A 19,146-nucleotide genomic window follows, 5' to 3' on the forward strand; every position below is an offset into this window, starting at 1 on the left:
TGTGGGACTTCCTCCAAGGAGCCTCGCTCCCGGGCGGGGGATGGCGAGACCCAGCCTGCTCCAGGGGGCAGGCCTCACTCCTTATCCGATGCCAAGAATTGCAGGGGGAGGCAGCCTGGACAGGTTCCCGAGCTCTCTAGGACTGAGCCGGGCCTGGGCACGGAGAGGTTTGCCTGAGCCAAGCTCTGGGCAGCTGAGACTGCCAGGCTCTGTGCCATGAGGACAGCATGGGGCCCAGAGGGACAAGGTGGCTGGCCGAGGTCACATTCTCGGCTACGGTCAGGGTACTAATAGTAGTACCCTGAATACTACTATTCCGGGTAGTCTCACGGGTGTCGGGGCCGGGAGATGAGGAAGGTGGGATGGCAGGTCTTGGGACACAGCGACACCAAACTGGTTCCTTTCCAGCGTTTACTGGGACTACGCCCTTGTTGTGCCCTTCAGTCAGATTGTCTGCATCCACTGCCACCAGCAAAGTGAGCCTCCCCTGTCCTGGGCACGGGGGTGAGGGGAGAGAGCCTGCGCCGTGCACGGACTTCCTGTCCCCCTCCTTCCGTCCCCACGCTCCCACCCCACTGTCCTCCTACCCAGCCTCACTGGCCCACATTCACCCCCCAGAGAACGGCGGCACCCTCGTGCTGGTGAGCCAGGATGGCATCCAGAGGCCACCACTGCACTTCCCGCAGGGGGGCCACCTGCTGTCCTTCCTGTCCTGCCTGGAGAACGGGCTTCTGCCTCGAGGACAGCTGGAGCCCCCACTCTGGACCCAGCAGGGGAAGGTACCTCGGGGCTTGGGAGGCTCTGGGTGAGGGGGTGTGTGGGGTGGGTTCTCCGCCCACCTGCTGGCCTCCCGTCCTTTCCCCACACGGAGCTCTTAGGAGCAGCCTAGCGGGGGGGGGGGGGGGCCGTGGATTGGACCCCGCCCTGGGCAGGCTGACCACCCACCCCTCTCCCCGCAGGGGAAGGTGTTCCCCAGGCTACGGAAGCGCAGCAGCATGCGGTCCGTGGACGTGGAGGACGTGGGCTCGGGGCGGGCCACCGACTACGTGTTCCGGATCATTTACCCTGGCCACAGGCACGAGCACAGTAAGTGTCCCAAACGTCATTCGTGGAGGAAGAGAGAGGTGGGGGTGTAGTGTCACCCAGGGGGCCGCAGGCAGGGTCCACTGCCCAGGCCCGGTTAACCCAGGCAGGTCTTTACTCAGCCTCTCACCGGACCTTCCCCCCCAAAATCATCCCTCGGAGAAGTGGCCTCTTGTCTACCTAGCTGTCTTCTCCCCACCTCGTGACCCCAGACTCTTGGCTCAGCCGATCCAGGTGTCACACTGTACAATATTCTCTTGGTCATCCTTTCATGCCCTGCCCCAGGGAGAAAGTGTGGTGAGACCACACATAGAAGGTGGAGAACTCTTGGTTTCTTTTCAGCCTGCCACCTGACCCCCACAAGGCGGCCTGGGTGCAGGGTCAGCGCGTCTTTACAGATGGTGCAAATTGTTCACTGACTCTGCTAGAGCCAGAACCCTCCCCCAACCAGCTACTGATGAGGGGAGCCTTAGCAGGAGTAGGGGGGTGTCTGGGGTGAGATTTGGAGCTGCAGTGGGAATCTGTGGGGCCAGGAGTTGAAAGGTGACTTGACCCTCATGGGTCCTGCCCCACGTGGACAATAACCCCTCTGGGCCCCAGGGGGCTTGTCCATAGGCATCTACCAACACACGAGCTCCCTTTCTGGTCAGAGCACTGCTGTTGCCCATAGGTTTCTCCAGGCCAGAATGGCTGATCTCAGGGATAAGGTCAGGGTATTTGCCAGCCCAGAGCATTTATTGCCAGCCAGACCACCTGCTCCCAAAATGTGCTAACTCGTGCCAATAAGCTGTTGACAAGTTGTCTCCATATTAGTGGACAGATTGCCCAGACTGCAAACACACAGCCACAGCGTGAGTTCTCTGTTAACAGGCTCGGAGGGCAGGAGACCTGGGGCCCCCTTCCCTCCCAGGAGTGCCTGATGAAGAGAAGGAGACTCAGCTTTGGCCAGAACGTGTTTGCAGACCTGGCATTTAATCTCAGGCTCTTGCTTGCCTCAGATTTTGTAGCTTCCACTTGCCCTCTTCAAGCCTTGGTACTTCCCAGTTCCAGTCACTTCAAGGAGCTGAAGCCCAGCGGGGTGACTCAGGCTCCTGGAGAGCAGCTCTGGGAAGCCCTTAGAAGGTCGGGTTTATAGTCTGAAGCGGGGGGTTTGGGGTAACCCTCAGATGTGGTTCAGCTTGACCATGACACGAGCCGAAGAATGATTGGGATCCATCTGCCAGCAGTCATGCCCCGCCTCAGCCAGGGCTGGGGAGTCCCTGTCTTTCACTACCCTGGCGCCCCCATCAGTTCTCTCTCTTCTGTTCTTCCTAGAGAGGGCATCCTCCAAGAGTGGAGCTCTGGAGCTGCCGCCGGGTCCTCACCTTCTTCCATACTTTGCCCAGTAACTCATCTAAAGACTCTCAGGTCCCCCCTTCCCCTCTTCCATGCCCTGCAGGCTCAAGGTGACCCAGACTCCATTCTGCTCTCCCTGAGGAGGGAGTGCGGACCCTCCTGCCCCGGGACTAGGGTCCTCATGCCTCTGCATCTCTGCTATTCTTTTTGAGCAGTCACTATTAACTACCACCACCTAGCGGCCAGCCGCGCGGCCTCGGTGGACGATGATGAGGAAGAGGAGGATAAACTACACGCGATGCTCTCAATGATCTGCTCGCGGAACCTCACAGCTCCCAATCCGATGAAAGGTTTTTATCCCTCCCCCTCTCCCTGACCCACCCCGTCCTCCCGCCCCACCCCCCTGGGCCCACCTGCCACCCACCGCAGGGGCTCAAATGGCAGTGTTGGCATTATGGGACTTGCACCCAGGAGGCAGATCAGGGAGGGTGGAAGGAGGTGCTGGCAGGAGGGGACAGTACAAACTGCAGTTGACTCTGGGCTCCCCATTGAACATGAGGAGAGGGCTTTGCACCCGAGAGGGAAGAGATTGACTGGTGGGAAGGTCTGATTATCTGGTTCCCTGTTGGAAAGGAATGGCTCTCTGAGAGCCCTGTTCCCACTCTGGAGGGGTCATGCTGGCAAACCCAGGACAGTGTCTCTTTCTTTCTCTCCTGCTGGCTGGGAAGACGGGTCCTGTGCCTCTGACTCCTGACTTAACGGAAACAGAACAAAAGTACCAGGCCCCTCTTTAGCAGGGGTAGGGGCTGGACAGCTCATGGGGACAGGAGTCACCTGTGGTCAGGTGAGGGGTCAGGGTCACCATGGAAAGAGGCCCAGGGCTCAGTTTACCCAGCTGGCACTTCAGCATGAAATCTAGAAATATCTGTGCCAAGGGTATAAGACAGGTGTGTTCCCGCCCTCATGGACCTGACTCCAGGGTTACCAAGGCCCCCTCATTGGAAATGACAGGACAGTGCCCACAGCTCCTCTGTCCACCACTCAGTGCAGAGCTAGACTTGTAGAGAGGGACTGGTCAGGGGACCAGCGAGGGCCAGGCCCAGGTGCTCAGGGAAGATTGCTTCTGAAGGGCCGAGGCCACCTGTCTTGGAGTTTAGGGGAGGCTCCCCACCCCCACCATTCCCATGCCACAGGTGAATTTCTTCATTAAAAGTATTAATTGTCCATATAGGAGCTAGTGGGAAAAGCTTCGTCTCTCTAAGAATGACCAATTAAATATATAATCCCCAGCCTTTTAGGAGATGAGGGTAGGGTTTATACAACAAGTAGAAGAAAGTTAGGACACCATTGTCCAGAATGAAGTGTCAACCCATCTCTATTTCATCAGACCTTAATGCAAACATGGAACCCTTTGATCCAATTGCCCTACCAAAGCACCTTGGTGCAGGGGGCATGACTGCTATCCATAGCCACATCCAACTGCAGACATTATAGCCAACGCTCGGAAGTCAATAGCTTCCTATTAAATACACACACACACACACACACACACACACACACACACACACACACCCCACCCCTTATTTCAGCTTCTTTTAAATATTGGAACATCGAATTTGTGAGGCAGATTATTACAGTAATATCTTCCAATTTGTTTATGCCTCCCTGAATCCATTTGAATAATTCCCTACCATTCTTCTCACTAATTAATTAATTTTTAGTTTTAGTTTTTTAAATTGAAGTATAGTTAATTTACAATTTTATTTTATTTTATTTTTTTTTGCGGTACGCGGGCCTCTCACTGTTGTGGCCTCTCCCGTTGGGGAGCGCAGGCTCAGCGGCCATGGCTCACGGGCCCAGCCGCTCCGCAGCACGTGGGATCCTCCCGGACCGGGGCACGAACCCGTGTCCCCTGCATCAGCAGGCAGACTCTCAACCACTGCACCACCAGGGAAGTCCCTAATTTACAGTGTTGTGTTAGTTTCAGGTACACAGCAAAGTGATTCGGTTATATACATTTTTTTTTTCTTTTTTTCAAATTCTTTTCCATTATAGGTTTTTACAAGATATTGCATATAGTCCCCTGTGCTATACAGTAGGTCCTTGTTTATTTTATATATAGTAATATATATATATATATATATGTTAATCCCAAACTCCTAACTTATCTCTCCCCTCTGCCCCTGGCCACAGATTAATTCCTTCTCCCCTTTCCCTGCCCCTACAGGGGGCGTCTAGGAATATGTGACACTCTCCTTATGCTTCCACAAAATTCTACCAAAGAACCCAGTTCCGTAGCTCAGCCACCAAGCCTGTAATGGGCGACCAAGTCCACGGCCTAGAACACACCTAGCACACCCTCAGCACAACTGCCAACTGCCCCCTTACCCATCACATTCCTGTCCTTGTGCCGGCCCTCGCTCCCAGCCCTTCCAGTGGGACCTGCAGGCCGGCTGGTGGGAACTCAGGGGAGCCTCCTCACTTGTCATGTTTTTTGCCTGCCACCTGGTTCCTTGCAAACCTGGGCTTGAGGCTGATGCTTATTTCCAGGTTAGCTGACTTGGAGCCGTGTGGGGAAGCTAAGTCAGGAAAGCCAGGGAGCCCCTTCTCGCCCCACAAATTATAGTCAGGCTGGAGGCTGTGGTGGGGCGGGAGTCCCAGTAGAGCCCCTAATCAGTGGACCTGGAGACAGGAAGCCATCCCTGGCTGCTCTTAAGAGCTGAGGCCTCCAGGGTCAGAGAAACTTACAGGGTCCAGAGGCCTCGGGGCTTGTCTGGGCATCCTCTTGGGGAACTCAGGGGTCAGACCGACCCAGTGTGTAGCGCCTGGGACCCCAACACTTGAGAAAGGGGAGGAGGTGTGGAAGCAGAATCAGCAGGTGGCTGGGGAGATGGTATGGGAGCCCCCATCTCCACTCCAGTCCGTAATGACAACACTGTTGAGTCCGTTCTGCTAGCCGTTGCTCTCCAGGCCTGCAACATGCTTGACTTGTGCATGTGAATCGAGTGGCGGGTGTCCAGACTCTCCTTTCCCCCCTCTCCTCCTTTTCCCGCTGCCTCCCCACAGAGCAGAGATGCTGTTCACTCTAATTCTGCTCCAGGCCAGGCACCTTTCACTCGGAGTCTTAGGGGCTGTGGGGTTCAATCACCCTAATTGTTTTGCTTCAAACTTTCCTCACGCTCAGAGGAGAGAGTCAGAGTCAAAGCTGGCCCGGCAGACCCCCGTCCAGCCTGCTGCCCCTCGCCCAGTCACTCCAGAGCTCCAGCTGTCTGCACTGGGTTAATTCAGAGATGCAGTGTTCAATGCTGGCTGGTTCAGCTCCTTCCTGGAGAATTAAGGTGAAGAGCATTGACCCAGGAGTCTGCCTTGGTTGGGCCCTGCTTTCTGGGCATGAACTCGTTTCCCTGTGTGCCCACCCTCTGCACCTGGCAACCCCCTGCCTGCCCGCCTGCTACCTGCTGCCTACCTGGCTGGGCCTGCTCCTGCCACACACACCGCCCGCCCACCGCACCCCACCCCACCCCACCCCGGCTCCTCCCACCACTGGCCTCTCTCCTGCCTGCTGCAGGGGCCTGAGCTGGGCTCCTGCCCCATCCCACCTGCATTTGCCCCCTCCTCCTTCTTCTTCCCAGAGTCTCAGGCATGGCTTGCAATCCCTCACTCCCAGAGCCGCAGCCCCTCCACACCAAGTGTGTTCCCTTAATTTGCCTCCTGGTGGAGCTGAAGGGCCAGATATCTATAAAAATCCCAGCCGTGGGTCTGGGGAGAGAGCCCTGGGGCCAAGACAGGGCAGCCTCTGAGGGGACTGGAGGGGGTCAGCTCAGCCCTCCCCACCAAGGCACACCCAGAGCTGGAGTCTGGCTCCCACAAAAAACAGGCCTAGGTCTGCTCCAGACTCATAGCAGGCCAGGGCCCAGGCCATAATTCGCAGAAAAGAACTACTGCTTGAAAGAAGTCTATCACACACACAGCTCTCTCTCTTTCCTTGTCTTCTTCACTCTTCTCTTTCTCTCCCTCCTTCCTGGCGTCATCTCCTGGTCCTTTCACTTTCTGCCCTTACTTTGCTTCATCTTTGTGGCTCACTGGACCTACCAGAGTCCCCCACGAGCAGTGCCTGCCCCACGTGGGCCTTCGAAGCTCTCAAGGGTCTTGAGTTCTGATTCAGCCTAGCTGGGCCGGCTGAGGAGGCTTGGTCTGCTGTGGTGTAAAATTGTCCAAGGAGCTGTCTTCTGAGGCTGCACCGGGCACAATCTTCTGGATGGTGGAACGTGCGTGCCCAGCTGCCACCCTCATCCCCACAGTGGCCTGGCAGCCCTGGAAACTTTGCCCTTCCTGCCAGTTCACCTGCGTGTTTGCAGGAGGCCACCATGCAGTGCAGTCAGGCTAGGCAAGGATGGAGAGCTCACCCACTGCTGCGAACTTGGGGGCACCTGGCCTGGGCAGGGAGTACTGCTCCTGCTTAGCCACCGGCCGCCAGGTCTAGAACCCTCGGGGATGAGGTCTGTGGACCAGGACTGGTGGCTCAGGGGTCCTTCAGGGGCTTTGATCAGTGGGCGCTCCTGGCATGGGAAGGTTCAAAGTTTGCAATGTTCCAGGCACCTTCCTGCACATCCCAGAGTCTGCCCAAGAGGACCAGGCTGAATCCTGGAAGGCCAAGGCGGCTGGCAGCATTACAGAGAGCTCGGGCTTTTCTCGTTCCTTCTTTTTTCTCCTCCCTCTAGAAAAACAAGTGTCTATTCCATTGCTTATAGCAAGATGGAGAGAATAGACACAATCATCCATGACTCAGTGAAAGTATCTTACCACGTTCAGAAAGACTAGGTGGACGCTGGGAAGTGTCAGGCGCCCTCTCTCTCCACCACTTTCAACTCTGGGCTCTGGACCCTGGGCCAGGCAGGCACCACCCCTGTGGTTTTCCACCAAAGGGTGACTTCATGCTGCAGCTCTGGGCACAGAGGTGGGCATGCTGCAGGGTACCTGGGGGAGGAGACCTGCCGGTCCCTGACCATGGCCCCCTTCCTGCCCTCAGATGCTGGCGACATGATCGAGATGCAGGGCTTTGGACCCAGCCTGCCAGCCTGGCACCTGGAGCCCCTGTGCAGCCAGGGCTCCTCCTGCCTCTCCTACTCCACCAGCAGCTCCCCATACGTACCCCCCAGCCACTGCAGCTGTGTCCCCGACCGGTGAGTGGGTGTGTCCCTCCGTGTGTATGTGTCCGTCTGTCCTTTGGGGCTGTGTCACTTGCCTGAAGGGTGATCTCTAGTTGGACACACCTGGGTTCGAAGTTCACTTCTGCTCCCCATGTGACTTTGACAAGCTGCTGAGTCTCTCTGAGCTTCTCCATTTCTGAGCCTCAGTTTCCTCATCTGTAAGATGGGGATAATACCCCCTTCTCCCTAAGGTACTTGTGAGGACTGAATGAGGTATATGACCCACGTGAGTGCCCAGAGCTGTGCCCGGCACAGACCAAGTGCTCAGTACCTGGAGCTCCCCAGGTGGACCTGGATCCTGCCGTCAGGCTGCCGTCTGAGGACACTCAGCAGGTATCTGGGCACTTGCCACGTGCCAGGAACAGTGTGTGAATGGCATTTGCGTGAGGGTCACGTGCCCACACTTGATGCTTGCCGACGGCTTTTTCACCAGTTGCACCTGTTGACCCTCGGATGGCTCTCTCCATTTTCACATGAGGAAACCAAGATTCACTAACAAGAAGTTAGTTGCCCAAGATCCCCTAGGTGGTTGGGGGCCAGGCCGGGCCCCCAGCAGCTCTACCCAGGGTAGCTGGCAGGGCCAGGGAGCCCTTGACATGCTTCTGGGTTGTAGATCCGGCCCCCTGCCCCACCCGCCCTCTGAGCCAGAAGGTCCTTCCTTCTCAGCTTCCCTCCAGAGAAGCAGCCCTGAGTCAGGCTGATTCCACAGGTTGCCCCTCAGGCTGCTGTGTGAGAGCATGAAGAAGCAGATCGTGTCCCGGGCCTTCTATGGCTGTGAGTGTGGGCTGAGGTGGGGCCGCAGGGGGTGGGAGCAGGGGCAGGGGGAGGCACCGGGACAGAGGGTCACGGCCTCCCGGCTCCCCCCTCCCCCCCACACACAGGGCTGGCATACTGCCGCCACCTGTCCACGGTGCGGACCCACCTGTCAGCGCTGGTGCATCACAACATCATCCCACCCGCCCGGTCACCTGGGGCCTCGGGGGGCCTCACCAAGGACATGTGGAGCAAGTATCAAAAGAACGAAAAGGTGCACGCTCTGGGGTGCCAGGGACCGAGGCTGGCTCGAGGGGCTGGGGGCCAGCAGGGAGAGCAGACCAGCCTGCTCTGTGAGTGGCTTTCACAGACTACATGGGCATTCAGGTAAAAGGGTGGTCCAGGTTCAGAGGTGACAGGCCAGGACTGATGGCCTTGGAGTGCCTGGGTCAAGGTAGAGTCTCACAACTAGACCTGTGGGTTTCCACAGGAAGGGGACTGGACAGGAAGTCCATTCTGCTTCTGCATTATTCCACGACCTTGAGGAAACCCCCTCGTCTCTCTGGGCTCCTTTTCTGCCCTGGAAGGAAGCAGGGTTGAAGTAGATCTGCATCCAGCTCTAGTCTGGGGGCAGGGAGGATGTGACGGTCCCAAAGCCGGGTTTGCCTGGGTTTGCCTGGGTTTCAGCAGAGTGACCAAACGAATCACCGTCCCCAGCCCCAGCTCTCAGGGCATGGGGTCGCCGAGCTGGGCTTCAGAGACAGCAGGGGCTGCATAGTCGTTCCCCCCTGGGTCCCTCAGAACTACAAGGAGCTGGAGCTGCTGCGGCAGGTTTACTCTGGCGGCGTGGAGCACGAGGTCCGCAAGGACGTCTGGCCGTTTCTGCTTGGCCACTACAAGTTTGGCATGAGCAAGAAGGAGATGGAACAGGTAGGTAGGGAGATGGGGAGCCAGGCCACGGGAAGCAGGGAGGGGGCCTCAGAAACCTCAGCCTCTTCCCAGCCAGAAAGGAACAGGGCAGAGGAAGATGTTAGCAGGGGGCCCCACTGTCTTCACCCCGAGGCCCGACCCTAGTCTCCAGCTGTCCCAGGAGGACAGCTGCAGAGGAGGACCTGGCGCACCCCTCCCGCCATGGTCACGCTGTGGTCTGAGTACAGGTGGACACAGTGGTGGCAGCGAGGTACCAGCGGGTGTTGGCGGAGTGGAAGGCCTGCGAGGTGGTGGTGAGGCAGCGGGAGCGGGAGGCTCACCCAGCTACGCTCACCAAGTTCTCCTCAGGCAGCAGCATCGACAGCCACGTGCAGCACCTCATCCACCGAGACTCCACCATCAGCAATGACGTGAGCCCGAGGGGACCTGGGGGCCGGGGGCGGGGCCACCAGCACTGTAGGCCTGCCCTCTAGTGTTCGCTGGCAGTGGAGCCCTGGAGAACAGCTTAGTGCGTCTGTGTCTCATTTTCTTCCACTGAAAAATGGCATGATGGTCCCCTGCTGCCCACTTCTCTGGGTGTGGCAGGAATAAAATGACGTGGCGCGCTGTGTTCTGTTCTAATGGACTAGCAGAGGAGGATAAATTTATGGGGCATTAGGGAGGCTCTCCCTCTTCGTAGAGAGAGCTGAAGGCTAGGAATGGGCCTCCCTAGGTTCTAGTCCTAGGTCCACTAGTGACAAGACGAGTGACCTCTCTTCCCATCTCTGGGCCTCAGTGCCCCCCTCTCAGCTCTACTCTCTGATTGCAGAAGCTCCTGCAAGAGCTGTTGGCCAGAGACCAGGGGAGCACTTAACAGCAGTCCCACCTTATAGAGTTGACTATGCAAAGCCAGTTCACAGCCTGTGTGGTTCTTCTGGCCTCACCCCTGACTTTTAGGTGAACATCAAGTCCCAAACTATGGCTGCTGGGCCCAACCAGAAATGATAAGTTTCAGTTATCAGGACATTGTTTCATTAACTTACGTTTTTTCTTTAAAATTGCCTCTTTAGATAGTGTATATTCTTGTTACTTAACTCCTTACTAACAGATAACTCAAATTGGAGCAAGACTTAAAGAAATATAACCAAGGTACACTCTCCTTTCCATGGGCTTTGTTCGTAATCCCCTATTTGTGAACGTAACACTCTTTCTGCTTTGGGTTTTGTAAAATCCTGAGTCTGTACCAATGCCCCAGCTGCTTAGCTTATGGACTCAAGTATCCTTTCTCACTGGCACTATTCTGAGGCTCTGAATTGCCTCAGAATCATGGCCGTACCTGACACTAACCCAACAGTGCTTCATGCTTCTTGCCCAAAGTGAAGAGTCTTTTTAAGCATTCGCTTCCCTACATAGTCCAAATAGAAAAACAAAACGAAACAAAACTGTCTGCATACGTCTCTTCTTTTCCCTGTGACTTATCTGTGGGAGTGTGGACTGTTTCAATCAGTAGAATATGTTTCTTTTCACTTCTTACCTCTCCTCAGTTTGTCTGCAGCTAATATAACCAATTAGGTATTTGCTAGAGAGGTTTCCTGCCTTCTACAGAACATTCAGTACCGAAAATAAGGAAGAACTTATTTTTCCTAACACCTCCAGTCTGCCGCATCCATAGGCTGCCCCAGAGGCCACACCAAAGACACTATGGAAGCTGTCCTGACCCGAGGCAGCCTCATGACTTCTGTGTTTGTAGAGTGACACTTACGCTGGCCATCGAGCGTCCAGGCCTCCGGTTCCCCTTCTTCCCTGCAGCAGCCACAGGAAGCGCTTCACGCTTTTTCTCACCAGTGTGAGACCAGATGGGGCTGGAGACGGTGTTTTCATGTTTTCCTGGAGCCTGGTCAGCTGGGTCAAAGGGGGCACTTGGCATCCGGGGGAGGCAGTGCTAGAGGCCACAGGGTGGGAGCAGGGGTGTGAGGAGACTTCTCCATCCCTCTCAGTTCTGACCCAGGAAGGAGATGCCGAGCTGAGGGACGGTGCTGGAGTGCAGGTGTGAGCCCCGCCACCTTTGCCCCCACCAGGTGTTTGTCTCTGTGGATGACCTGGAGCCTCCAAGGCCCCTGGGCCCCGAAGATCCCAGACCAGAGCCTGAGCAGGGGGCGGGGGCCGGGCCCACTGGCACCACCGTGGTGGAGCAACAGTCGGTGGAGTTCGACTCTCCAGACTCAGGACTGCCTTCCTCCCGCAATTACTCCGTGGCCTCGGGCATCCAGTCGAGCATAGATGAGGGCCAGAGCCTGGGCTGTGAGGAGGAGAACGCAGGTGGGGAGGAAGGCTCTGACGGGCTGGTCCCTGCAGCCCAGGTCTCCAAGCCTCAGGACCCCGGCCAGGAGGCCTCGCGGGCCGGCCAGCTGGAGGCCGGGGAGGAGCTCGCCGCCGTGTGTGCTGCTGCCTACACTGTATGTGGTCGTTCCCCAGGCACTGCTCTCAGCGGCCCCAGAGGCTGGGGTTAGGGGCTGGCGGGGCAGAGGGTGGGGTGGCCTGGACTGTCCTGGAGGGAGGCACGGAGCCCATCTCTCAGCAACCCCACGGGGCCCTGTTCTCTGAGTCCCTTGGTTCCCTGCCTTTGCTGCCTTCCTTTTTATTTGGGCATCACCTCCAGCCCCCAACTCACCCCTGAGGGCCCTCCGCTCCTCCAGATAGAATTACTGGACACCGTGGCCTTAAATTTGCACCGCATAGACAAGGACGTGCAGCGATGTGACCGCAACTACTGGTACTTCACACCCCCCAACCTCGAGCGGCTCAGAGACATCATGTGCAGGTACCACTGCGGGCTGGGCTCCGTGGGAGGCGGGGACCCTGCTCTGCGAAAGGCTAGACCCGGCGGCGCCCTGCTCCCCAGCCCTGTCCCTGACCCGCGCTTGGCTCCCTCTGTCTGCTGTGCCCCCCACCCCACCCCCTCGTCATTCTCGAGGTCTTTCAGATCTCAGCTTTGGCCACGCTTATCCAGGAAGCCTTAGAGGACCCCCACCCAGCATGTCAGGTGGTGATGGCCTGTCCAGTCTCTCTCCCTGAGCCCCTGAGGGCCTTGAGGACAGAGGCTATGGGTTGGTCGCCGTCGTGCTCCAGTGCTTTAGGGTCGCAGAAAGTCTGACCTCTGGGGAGCAGGCTGCTCTAGGGGCCGTCTCCCCAGGAGTTTCTGAGGGGAGGGGAGGATGGCACACACCCACAGTGACCCTCCCTGCCATTTCAGCTACGTGTGGGAGCACTTGGACGTGGGCTACGTGCAGGGCATGTGCGACCTGCTGGCGCCCCTCCTGGTTGTCCTCGACAATGGTGAGGAGGGGGTGTTGCATTGGGCCTGGGCTGACCCAAGCTGGAGAAAGGAAAAGGGGACGGCACGGTCTTCATGGGTGGGCATGTGAGCCGGCCCTGTCCCCCTGCGGACTGAAGCTTTGGGGTCTCCTGCCTTGCCGGCCTCACGCCCACCTCCCCACAGACCAGCTGGCCTACAGCTGTTTCAGCCACCTCATGAAGAGGATGAGCCAGAACTTCCCCAACGGGGGTGCCATGGACGCCCACTTTGCCAACATGCGCTCCCTCATCCAGGTGAGGCTGGCAGCAGCCCGGGGGCAAGTGACCGGGCAGCGCTGGGCTTGTTCATCAATCCGCGGGGAGACCAGGGAAAGCTCCCAAAATGTTTCTTACGTGTGCGTAGTTTCTTTCATTAACGCCCCCACACACACCATTTTCAACCTTACTAACTGAGGAGCGTCAGCATGTGAACGCTTATGCTCGTGGAAGTTCTGGCGAGTAGCGTGGTTGATGATGAAATCACCCAGAATGTGGCATCATTCCAAAGAGTACGTCCCAGAGAGACAGGTGGGGCTGCAGAGTGCAGCCTGGACGGGAGGGGCGGGAGCAGCTGCTAGGCAGCCGGGGAGGCCCCGCGGAGGGGCCTGGGCGGCAGGGTGCTGGGGAGAGGCAGCACGGGTTCAGTCTGGCTCCCGTTCTCCACTCAATCCAGATCCTGGACTCAGAGCTGTTTGAACTGATGCATCAGAATGGAGACTACACCCACTTCTACTTCTGTTACCGCTGGTTCCTGCTGGATTTTAAGAGAGGTAAGAGGCGGGCCGGAGAGTGGGCCTGGGGTCAGGGGCGGTGGGAGATCCCTCTTCCCCGAAGTCAGTGGTTCTCAACCCACACTGTATTTTAGAACCCCCTGGGGGGCCCTGGGCCCCACCCAGACCCAGACTTCCTAAGTGTGGTGATTTTAAAAGCCATTAGGTGAGTCCACAGTGCAGCTAGGGTTGAAAATCACCCAAAGGCAATGGTTTTCAGAACTGTTTTCGAACCAACTCTTCCCGAGCACCAAGGCCTATAAAAGGCTGCTCTAGTGCGACATGGCCTCTGCAGGAGGCCAGTGTGCAGGAACTACAAGGGCGAAGGGTGAGGCCTTGGCCTGGGGCAGAGAACTGCTCTCCTGGAGCGGCTCCTGTGGTGGAGAGAGTCCCAGGACTCTGGCCCCTGGAGCTCTGTCTCGGCACGAGGCTCTGTCCAGAGGCCTGTGGACAGCCAGGCCCAGCCTCAGCCCCTCACCGTCCCCAGAGCTGCCGTATGAGGATGTGTTTGCTGTGTGGGAGGTGATCTGGGCAGCCCGGCACATCTCCTCGGAGCACTTTGTCCTGTTCATTGCCCTGGCCCTGGTGGAGGCCTACCGAGAGATCATCCGTGACAACAACATGGACTTCACTGACATCATCAAGTTCTTCAACGGTAGGAGCCACTCGGCCATTCCGGCTGCCTCAGCAGGGCCGTGGGGGCCTCCAGTCCCGGCTGGCACAGGGTCTGGGGGGCCCTCGGGAATACTGGCCCCTGCCCCGTAAGCAAATGCAGCAGCGGAGCAGGGTGGGCAGCCCCAGGGCTCCTCCCAGACTGCTGCCCCCGCTCAGTTGCCCATGTCTCCCCCAGAGCGGGCTGAGCACCACGACGCCCAGGAGCTCCTGCGGATCGCCCGGGACCTCGTCCACAAGGTGCAGATGCTCATAGAGAACAAGTGAGGGCTGTGGCCAGGGCGCAGCAGCCACCAGAGCCTGGGCTCCGGGCCCCTTTGGTCCCACAGAGGGCGGTGCAGGCGCGGCAGAGCCAAGACTGCCCCAGCCCCCAGCTGAGCCACCTGCCCAACCGTATTCCTAACAAAGCGCTTGTGAGCCTGGGATCGGACTCCGGGCAGTGCCGGCCCTTCAGGGCGAGTCAGGGGCCAGGACGCCCTCAGGTCAGGACCGGGGAGGGAGGGGTCAGCCTCAGGGAATGGCTGCCTTGGGGGACACTTAGCCTGCTCCCCTCTCAAACACCTGGGGAGAGTCCCACTGCCACTGGCAGCCCCAGCCTGGACAGCTCCCCATGGCCTCTGCTGAGGCCCTGGAGAGTTAGGAGGGCTGTAGTTGCCTGGACCCTACCTGGGTGGGTCAAGGGGACTCTGTGCTGTATCTCTTCTGAGCGTCCCTCTGCAGGCCCAGTGCCTGTGCATGCACCAGCCCCAGTTAGAGCAGCCGGAATGGCTGCCAGTTTGGGTGTGTGCCCTGGGTGCAGGAGACCTGGGCTGCATTCCAGGCCCTCCCCTGAGACTGCGGGACAGCCCAACAACATGGGCCCTGGGTGGGAGCAACCCACCTCAGCAGCACTGCCACTGCCTTTGGCCACCCGAGGCGACCCCATGCACCAACCCCCCCCGCCGGCCTATACAGTGCACCCATGTGTATCTGTAGTCTCACTCTTACCACCCTGCTCTTGCTTTATGCATTAGCTGCATCCCCGAAAACTGTGTGTCAGTGGTCCTTCTGCCAGCAGAATGACCTGGGACGTGGCAGAAGCACCCGCCCTCCAGGCTGGTTCTTTAGGGAGGCAGTGCTGGCACGGCCTCCTCTCAGGGACGGGCTCCAGAGGGCAGAATGACCCGGGACGTGGCAGAAGCACCCGCTCTCCAGGCTCGTTCTTTAGGGAGGCAGTCCTGGCACGGCCTCCTCTCAGGGATGGGCTCCAGAGGCTGGGGCAGCCCATTGCCTATCCCAGGCACCTGCTGAGTCCCTGAGGTGGAGGGGAGGGTGCTTGGATCTCCCCAGCTTGTCCTTGGTGAGAAGCAAGGCTAGCTCTTCCTTCCACATGCTTCTCAGGATGCCGAGGACGCTAGGGACCCACAAACCCCCTTAGAGGAGCCTCACTCATGGAGGTGCTAGGAAGGGCCCAGCTCCTGACCCCAGGCCTAGTCACACTGCTTGCTCTGTCATCCCCACTTCCCATCTCATCAATACATGCAGGATAGGCCTTGTTCTGGGGCCAGAAGGCCACTCTGCCCCGGGGTTGGGCCTGCCCAGCTATCACTAAGGTCTGGAGACTTCCTGCATTTGAGAAACACGAGAAAGGGCCCAGCCACCCCTCTGCATTCAGCACAGTCTCCCCAGCCCAGCCCTGCCCCGGGCACTGCACCACCTGTTTGGAGGCCAGCCTGCCCCATTGCCCACCCACCAGGTGAGTCCTTGGCCTCCACCAAGCACAGTGGCCGTTGTGTGCCTGCCTTAGTGATTTTTTGAGGAGCAGTGTGTGTATGTTTTTTGGCTCAGAAACTATACTCTTCAATGTAACAGACCAATAAACACAGCATTTGGCAATGCTTGAAGCTCTGGTGGCTATTTGTGGGCTGGCACTGGACCGTCAGTGTTTGTGTTGGGGAATTCTGTAAGCTCCGGATTGAGCGGTAAAGAGGGCCAGCCCCACAAGGCAAGGATGGTGAAAAGAGAGAACCAAAGCTTCCAGAAGAGAGGGGCCTTGGCTGTGGAATGGTCCAGGGTGATAGCCAGGCTCTAAGTACCTAGAGAGTTGAAGTAAGTCAGAAAGAGAAAGGCCTAGACTGACCAATGGCCTCTCCAGCCTCTGGATGGCATGTAAGTCCCTGCCCCGCCCCGCCCCTTTCCAGCCTTTCTGCCCCCTGAGCTGGAGCTTGATGGGGAACCTACAAGACCTCCCGGCCTCTCTGGCCTTGGCTCCAGCCCATTGAGCACTGTCTTTGAGATGCCTGCCTCAGGCGGGAGTGTGGAGGGTGTAGTGGCAGGAGAGGTCAAACTCACTGAGGCATGGAGAGTGCTGGACTCAAACAGCAGGTTCCCATCTGCCTTCCCCCGCCTCAGAGGGCCACTGCCCCATCAGCCACAGTTCCAGCTAGAGGGCTGCAGTCACCAGCATGTTGTTTGGTGTAGAGGACACTAGCTTCCTGGGCACTAGGGCCTGCTGTCAACTCACTCAGAGCTGCCCAGGCAAGGAAACCAGTTCACACCAGGAACCCTGTGGCCAGGACCTTATAAGCCCCCTCAAGGAAACGCCTCTCTACCCCCTAGCTGACCTTGTAGCCTGGAGCAATCAGAATTCCCTCTGCTGTAACATCTATTCATGATTCAAAACTCTCACCAAAGTAGGTGTAGAGGGAACGTATCTCAACATAGTGAAAGCTATTTATGACAAACCCATAGCCAGCATAATACTCAACGGTGAAAAGCTGAAAGCCTTCCTGCTAAAATCTGGAAAAAGGATGCCCACTCTCACCTATTCTATTCAACACATTATTGGAAGTCCTAGCCACAGCAATCAGGTAAGAAAAAGAAATAAAAAAGTATCCAAATTGGAAAGGAAGAGGTAAAATTGTCAGTATATGCAGATAACATGATAACTATAGAGAGAGAACCCCAAGGACTCCACACAAAAGCTACTAGAACTGATGAACGGAAAGCCCAGAAATAAACCCACACACCTACGGCCAATTAGTCTTCAATAAAGGAGACAAGAGAATGGAGAAGAGACAGTCTCTTCAGCAAGTGGTGTGGTGGAAAAGCAGGACAGCCGCATGTAAATCAATGAAGTTAGAACACTCCTTCACACCACACACAAAAATAAACTCCAAATGGCTTCAAGACTTAAATATAAGACATGACACCATAAAACTCCTAAAAGAGAACACAGGCAAAACATTCTCTGACATAAATCATACCAGTGTTTTCTTAGGTCAGTCTCCCAAGGCAATAGAAATAAAAGCAAAATAAACAAATGGGACTTAATCAAACATAAGCTTTTATACAGCAAAGGAAACCACAAACAAAACAAGAAGGTACGGACTGAGAGAAAATATTTGCAAATGATGCGACCGACACAGACTTAATCTTCAAAATATACAAACAGCTCATACGACTCAACAACAAAAAAAACAACCCAATCGAAAAATGGGCAGAAGACCTAAATAGGCATTTCTCAAAAGAAGACATACAGATGGCCAATAGGCACATGAAAAGATGCTCAACATCGCTAATTATAAGACAAATGCAAGTCAAAACCACAATGAGGTATCACCTCACACAGGTCAGAATGGCCCTGGTTAAAAGGTCTACAGTCCAATGCTGGACAGGGTGTGGAGAAAAGGGAACCCTCCTACACTGTTGGTGGGAATGTAGTTGGTGACGCCACTATGGAAAACAGTGCGGAGTTTCCTCAGAAAACTAAAAATAGCGTTGCCGTATGATCCAGCAATCCCACTCCTGGGCATATATCCAAAGAAAATTCTAATTTGAAAAGATACATGCACTCCAATGTTCATAGCAGCACTATTCACAAGAGCCATGACATGGAAGCGACCTAAATGTCCACCAACAGATGAATGGATAAATAAAAGGTGGTACATGTATACAATGGAATACTACTCAGCCATTTAAAAAAACGAAATAATGCCATTTGCAGCAACACGGATGGACCTAGAGATTAACATACTAAGTGAAGTCAGGCACAGAAAGACAAATACCATGTGATATCACTTATACATGGAATCTAAAATTTGATACCAAAACAGACAACAAACTCATGGTTACCAAAGGGGAAGGGGGGTGAGGGAGGGATAAATTAGGAGTTTGGGATTAGCAGATACAAACTACTATATACAAAAATAAACAACAAGGGACTTCCCTGGTGGTGCAGTGGTTAAGAATCCGCCTGCCAATGCAGGGGACACGGGTTCAATCCTTGGCTGGGGAGCTCCCAAGTGCTGCGGAGCAACTAAGCCCGTGCGCTGCAACTACTGAGCCTGCGTTCTAGAGCCCGTGCTCTGCAACAAGAGAAGCCAACGCAATGAGAAGCCCGCGCACCACAACGAAGAGTAGCCCCCGCTCGCCACAACTAGAGGAAGCCCGCGCACAGCAACGAAGACCCAACGCAGCCAAAAAATAAATAAATAAAATTTAAAAATAAACAGCAAGGCCCTACTGTATAGCACAGGGAACTATATTCAATACCCTATAATAAACCATAATGGAAAAGAATATGAAAAAGAATGTGAAAGAAGATCTACATGTATGTGTGTGTATGTGTATATATGTTTGAATTGCTTTACTGTACACCAGAAACTAACATGACATTGTATGTAAATCAAGTATACTTAAAAAGAAAAAACAATCCCTCTGCTGTGACACCACCTGAAAGTTCACCAAAGGCCCCTGATAACTTGCCTGGAAAGTGGCTGGTTCCTTCACACACTCCCACCTCTTCTCTGCTCCACCCAGAAGTGCTGGCACTCCCAGACCCCAGACTGAGCTTCTAGGGCCAGAGCGAATCCCACAGCCAAAACGATGGGTCTGCTGGGGGCTGTGTGTGGAAAGAAGTAGCAGGAAGCATGAGTAAGGAGGTACTATAGCCCTCAGCTGAAACTGCGTCATCACGGCCAGGGGTAGAGTCTTCAGCTTTGTCCCCAGCGCTGGGCACAGCATCTGACACTCAGTTTACGTTAACCCTTACCCCAGGCCTTCCCTAAAGTGGAAGGGAC

At 56.1% G+C, this 19,146-nt stretch overlaps 1 protein-coding gene across 2 annotated transcripts in view; it reads left to right on the forward strand.

Annotated features, from left to right (window-relative positions):
- SGSM2 (small G protein signaling modulator 2) overlaps positions 1 to 14,353 on the forward strand; it is a 35,635-nt gene extending 21,282 nt beyond the window's left edge. Inside the window, exons 9-24 of one of the 2 annotated variants that reach the window (XM_065896598.1) lie at positions 409 to 476; positions 619 to 779; positions 960 to 1,086; positions 2,634 to 2,768; positions 7,448 to 7,601; positions 8,338 to 8,402; positions 8,510 to 8,655; positions 9,183 to 9,311; positions 9,539 to 9,721; positions 11,369 to 11,746; positions 11,987 to 12,111; positions 12,544 to 12,626; positions 12,790 to 12,899; positions 13,318 to 13,414; positions 13,902 to 14,069; positions 14,265 to 14,353. In XM_065896598.1, coding sequence (XP_065752670.1) covers positions 409 to 476; positions 619 to 779; positions 960 to 1,086; positions 2,634 to 2,768; positions 7,448 to 7,601; positions 8,338 to 8,402; positions 8,510 to 8,655; positions 9,183 to 9,311; positions 9,539 to 9,721; positions 11,369 to 11,746; positions 11,987 to 12,111; positions 12,544 to 12,626; positions 12,790 to 12,899; positions 13,318 to 13,414; positions 13,902 to 14,069; positions 14,265 to 14,353 — 2,218 coding nt within the window. The remainder of the gene's footprint in view (positions 1 to 408; positions 477 to 618; positions 780 to 959; positions 1,087 to 2,633; positions 2,769 to 7,447; positions 7,602 to 8,337; positions 8,403 to 8,509; positions 8,656 to 9,182; positions 9,312 to 9,538; positions 9,722 to 11,368; positions 11,747 to 11,986; positions 12,112 to 12,543; positions 12,627 to 12,789; positions 12,900 to 13,317; positions 13,415 to 13,901; positions 14,070 to 14,264) is intronic. The other variant, XM_065896599.1, reaches the window with a different exon arrangement.
- The last annotated feature ends 4,793 nt before the right edge of the window (positions 14,354 to 19,146 follow it).

The sequence above is a fragment of the Phocoena phocoena genome, chromosome 19 (assembly GCF_963924675.1).
Source record: "Phocoena phocoena chromosome 19, mPhoPho1.1, whole genome shotgun sequence".
NCBI classification, from domain to species: Eukaryota; Metazoa; Chordata; class Mammalia; order Artiodactyla; family Phocoenidae; genus Phocoena; species Phocoena phocoena.